The 5,236-nt window shown below is 34.7% G+C and overlaps 1 protein-coding gene across 1 annotated transcript in view; it reads left to right on the forward strand.

Annotated features, from left to right (window-relative positions):
* The window catches only part of LOC107626658 (pentatricopeptide repeat-containing protein At4g01030, mitochondrial), a 3,375-nt gene continuing 1,812 nt past the window's right edge, over positions 3,674-5,236 (forward strand). Inside the window, exon 1 of the mRNA XM_021115217.1 lies at positions 3,674-5,236. This exon is cut by the window's right edge and continues 1,812 nt beyond it. Coding sequence (XP_020970876.1) covers positions 3,958-5,236 — 1,279 coding nt within the window. The 5' untranslated portion in view covers positions 3,674-3,957.

Genomic DNA, 5,236 nt, shown 5'->3' on the forward strand with positions numbered 1-5,236 from the left:
AATAATAAACAATAATAAATAATTTGAAATATTGAAAAGTACATATTAAATTTACTTTAACTATTTTACTAGTTATAAAAGGTGAGGGTGGTGGAGTTTTTGGCACAAGGGACAAGAAATTGATGAGTAAGAAAGAGTCAAAGGTTGCAAAACAAAATCAAGTGATTCTGAATTTCTGATTTCAAATTTTGTTTTACAACTCATATCCACACGTATAGCACTAATCTGTGTTAGCTGGTTTAGCAACTAAAGTTTATAGATGTTATATTAAAAAAATAATAATAAACCACTAAAAATGTTTTCTGAATCACAAATTATTAACAAAGATACTATTTACATTGTTAGCGTTAAAAATATCTATAAAATATTTCAAAAGCAATACAAAATATTCAGCCATTAAATTTATACTTTTGCAAGCATAATTAAAAAAATATACATCTTTATTTTTAAAATAGAAAATGTAAAAGTCAAATTTTTGTTTCGCTTTTTTTAATCGTTACTTAAATATTCTCAAAATATTTTTGATAAAATACACAAACAATTTGTTAAATACAAAAATCATTTAACACTTATAAAAAAAATTATTTTTTTCATATTTTAAAATATTTTAAGAATAATTTGTGATTAGTAAATTTGAAAACTATTTTTGTCAACGATTTAATAATTCTAGAGACATTTTAATAGTTTATTCTTCAAATAAGGGATAGATAGTTGGTAAAATAAGTCTATAATTTACCTTAAGAAAATATACACTTGATGATGGAATTTCTCGAGTAAATGCCCATAGTCGTTTCTGAGATTCGCGCAAATACTCAATGTCATCCTCAAGATCCTCGATTTTTCCATTGTAGTCCTCCAAATAGAGCTCCGAACACTCAAAGTGATCCCTATGCATATTTCTGGTGATGAGTCATCACCGAAGCGCTGATGTGGCGACGTTTTACCACGCTAGAGGGCTCCAACGGCTAACTGAGCTGGCTAATTTTTAATTTGTACGTACCCACGTTGGTCTCTCCCATTATATTTAATCCTAAATCCCCAAATTTTCATAAAATTTATCTCTTCTTCTTGTTCATCGCTCTCTTCATCACATGCTCCAGCTTCTTGCTGATATCATAGTCTTGCAAGATGTCAATAATCCCAAAATATAGAACAACATCGCTAGTCTCTCCATTGTGATAAGTGGTCAAATGGCTGATTCTGACGGTAGTGTATTGATCCAAATCACTCCGCTGGGCCATGCGCTCTGCTCTTGCAGGCATATTGGCACCCAACCTAAAATGTTGGACCAGGCATTGGTGAAAGAGATCGAGGATTCTGACCCTGAAAATCCATTACCTCCCAATGGCTTCCTTTCCCTTCTTTATCTGCAGTTAACAGGAAAAGTCATTCCTCAACCAAGCCAGCCAATTTTCTTACCATTATAAAACAAGCCAATTTTCTTTATTTGCCTGAATGAAACACCTTCATCTCTTACAAACACTTAGCCGGGAGGTCCAAATGAGGCACAAGTGCTAAGCAATACTTGGAAACATCATCAGGCAGCCGAGGTAGAATCGAGCTATCATCATCCTCATCCGATAACTCAAGAGCGCATAGAATGCTTGCTCTTAGAAAGTGTTTGATTTTTCTTATTAGGTAAATTAGAAAAACACATATTCGATTCTGTGAACCACTTCTTACCAGCAATGCATTCAGGCATTTTTTAAATGATCATTAACACATTCAGATATAATATTACCAAGAACAGAAATTTTGTCCGCAACTGTGACTAATCAATCAAATAGTGTAAAAAATGTATAACTGAGTAGAGCACCAAACTATAGGAACTCAAAATACTCTTCACCCATGAGGATTCTACAAGACCAAGGCATACAAGATGTGGAAAAACGAACAATATGAGCAGTATAAGAAGATGATTTTCTGTACTTTATCCACTCTGACTCAAGTTTCAAAACAGAATTTGTGTTACTACAATAAGCCATCTTATTTGTATTATTCTATAAAGTGAAATCTTCCCTCACACATTGCCCAGATATCTACAAAAGCAGAAAGAACATACATGAAGAAATAACATCCTTCTCAGCCATCCTATTGAAAATGAGCTTTGCATCTTCCCTAACAATGCATTGTTAAGGATAAGATCTTGATCATACTTCAACACATAGACATGGGCCTGCATCCCTAACTTAGCCTGAGAATAAGCAGATATCAAAGTAGTTCATGAAACAACATTTCGTTCGGGCATTTCGTCGAACAGCTTGTGTGCCTCTTCCAAGAGGTGGAATTTGACGTACATATTGAGTAGTGTGCTGCTGACCAAGAAGGTCTCTGGAAGGTACCCATTTGAGAAGTACCAGCACAGGTGGGTCAAGAAACTGCAAAACCACAAGGCACAAGTAGTGATTATGCATAGGTGAGCATGGTTGCTTGAGCCTGAAGATCTAGGCATTTTTCTCGTCGAAATCGAACTTGTTCTTATTCTTGGGGCGCTTTCTGAGGTCGATGTAGGTTTGGAGAGCACAGAGGAAGAGAATTGGGAGCCTGAAGAATGCGATGAAAAATGCGAGAAAGAGGGAGAGTAAAGCATGCATGAGTGGAGCTTTGTACAATAACACCAACTGCGAGGGACCAATGTGGGTATAAATTGAAAATGAGCCAGCTCAGCTCCAGCCTGGCAAAACGACGCCACGTCAGCGCTCCGGTGATGACTCATTACTAGAAATATGCCCAGGGACCACTTTGAGTGCTCGGAACTCTAGCTGGAAGACTACAATAAAAAAATTGGGATCTTGAGAATTACATTGAGTATTTGCACGAATCTCAGGGACTACTATAGGTATTTACTCGGAATTTCTCTCATTGTTCTTGATTTGTTTTTTCCAGCTACGCCACCATTCTTACATGTGACAAAAATACATAAATAAAATGTACAAGGAAACAACATAAGATTTTTTTTCATTTATAAAATAAAAAAATTATTATTTTCTTTAACATGACTTTTGGACTTTAATTCTCCAAATACAATTTTTTTTATCATGTTAGTATTATAGAGTCCGCCTTACCCCGGCGAACTCCCTTTAAGTTTTTTGAAATTTGCATTTTTAATCCATTTTAATCCATTATTATCATCTCCAAATAGTATATAGATCTATAAACAGTATATAGGAATACACAAAAATACACAACAAGCATAGCTTCTTCAAGAATTTTTTTAATTATAAATTAAAAAAAATAAGCCATATTTAACAATGACAACTGTTCCGAGGGTTACCTGAAACTGTAGGTCGATCTCGGACGAGATCTTCTGTGTTGATCGGAGATGACGTGTCCGGCTTTGGGTGGAGGCCAGAGCTATCATATTATAATATGATATTTGACAATATATATTGTAAGACATTTACTAATTTTTAGACTTTCTTTAATCAACGATTTAATTTTTTGTGCTATCTATAATATATAAAAAATGTTATTTGTATACAAAAATCAGCCACTAAATATTTGTATATAATATATGTGTGGTTTAATTTATTTTTAATATGTATTTATATTTTAATATGTATTTTATACTAATTGCTAACTTTAATGACTGATTTTAATATACATGTAATATAATCAATAATATAAACTATAACAAAAATGAAAGTAATTAACTTTTCCACTGTCTAAATAATAAATTTTACGCAATGTAGAAATTAAGCTCAATTATTTTGTTCAGAGTTTAAACTTTAAAGGGGGAAAAATGTTAATTAAGAATTTCTCCTCTTGAATCTAGCTTGGCCAATAGAGTTTCTTATGAAATGACACTTCACTTTTTTCTTAGGATAACCTTATCCACATAAACAACTCAAGTTCATGCACCCCAAGTGTTTGTAAAATGTTCCAAGAATCTAACTGATGAAAAAGTAACATAATTGCTATTTCAAGTTTATCATACATACACAGTTCCAAATTCCAATGGCATCTTCCATCATCTCACAGTACCATAGCCTTAAAGATAATCATAATCCATTATCTTTACATCATCTTGATCCTTATTATGTTCATAACAACACACAAATCCTTAGAAGCCATTCATCATCCACTTCAATTTCTGTTGGAGTGTTAGATAAGAAGCCTCATTTTTCTGATACCCTATTTGCCCCACCAAACCTTTCTCCATGCTTTCACTTTTTGGATGAATTGTGTGAGATAAGGGATTTGAATTCTGTGAGGGAACTACATGCACAGATGCTGAAAATGCCAAGAAACAAAGGTGGTAGTAGTACCTTGGCCACAATAGATGAAACCGTTATGAGATACTATTTGGAATTTGATGATTTTGTGTCTGCAATAAAGGTTTTCTTTGTTGGTTTATCGAGGAATTATCTTCTATGGAACTCTTTCTTGGAGAAATTTGGAAGTTTTGGAGGTGACCCTTATGAGATTCTTGCTGTATTTGGTGAACTGCATAAGAAAGGTGTTGAATTTGATAGCATAGCTTTCACTGTTGTTCTGAAAATTTGCTTGGTTTTGATGGATTTGAAGGTTGGATTAGAGATTCATGCTTGTTTGATAAAGAGAGGATTCCATTTTGATGTGCATTTGTGTTGTGCATTGATCAATTTGTATGAGAAGTGCTGGGGTGTAGATAGAGCATACCAAGTGTTTGATGAAGCGCCCCAGAAAGAAGATTTCTTGTGGAACACGATAATTATGGCGAGCCTGAGGAGTGAGAAGTGGTTTGATGGCTTAGAATTGTTTCGCGGCATGCAGTTATCTTCGGCTAAAGCCACCGGTGGCACCATTGTCAAGGTGCTGCAAGCATGTGGAAAATTGAGAGCTCTCAACGAAGGGAAACAAATTCATGGATATGTTTTAAGGCGGGGATTAGTGTCGAACATGTCCATTAGCAATTCCATAATTAGCATGTACTCTAAGAATCATAGTCTTAAAATGGCTAGAACATTTTTTGATTCAATGGAGGATTATAACTTGTCATCTTGGAACTCAATTATTTCATGTTATGCTGGTTATGGCAACTTGGAAGATGCCCTGGATATCTTCCAAGAAATGGAAGCTTCCGGCATTAAACCAGACATTATAACTTGGAATTCTCTTATGTCAGGTCTTCTTCTTCAGGGTTCATACAAAGCTGTTCTGGCCAATTTCCGGAGCCTGCAAGTCGAAGGCTTGAAGCCGGATTCGGGCTCGGTAACTAGTGCACTACAAGCAATTATTGAATTGGGTATCTTCA

Source organism: Arachis ipaensis, chromosome B02, assembly GCF_000816755.2.
Source record: "Arachis ipaensis cultivar K30076 chromosome B02, Araip1.1, whole genome shotgun sequence".
Classification (NCBI taxonomy): Eukaryota; Viridiplantae; Streptophyta; class Magnoliopsida; order Fabales; family Fabaceae; genus Arachis; species Arachis ipaensis.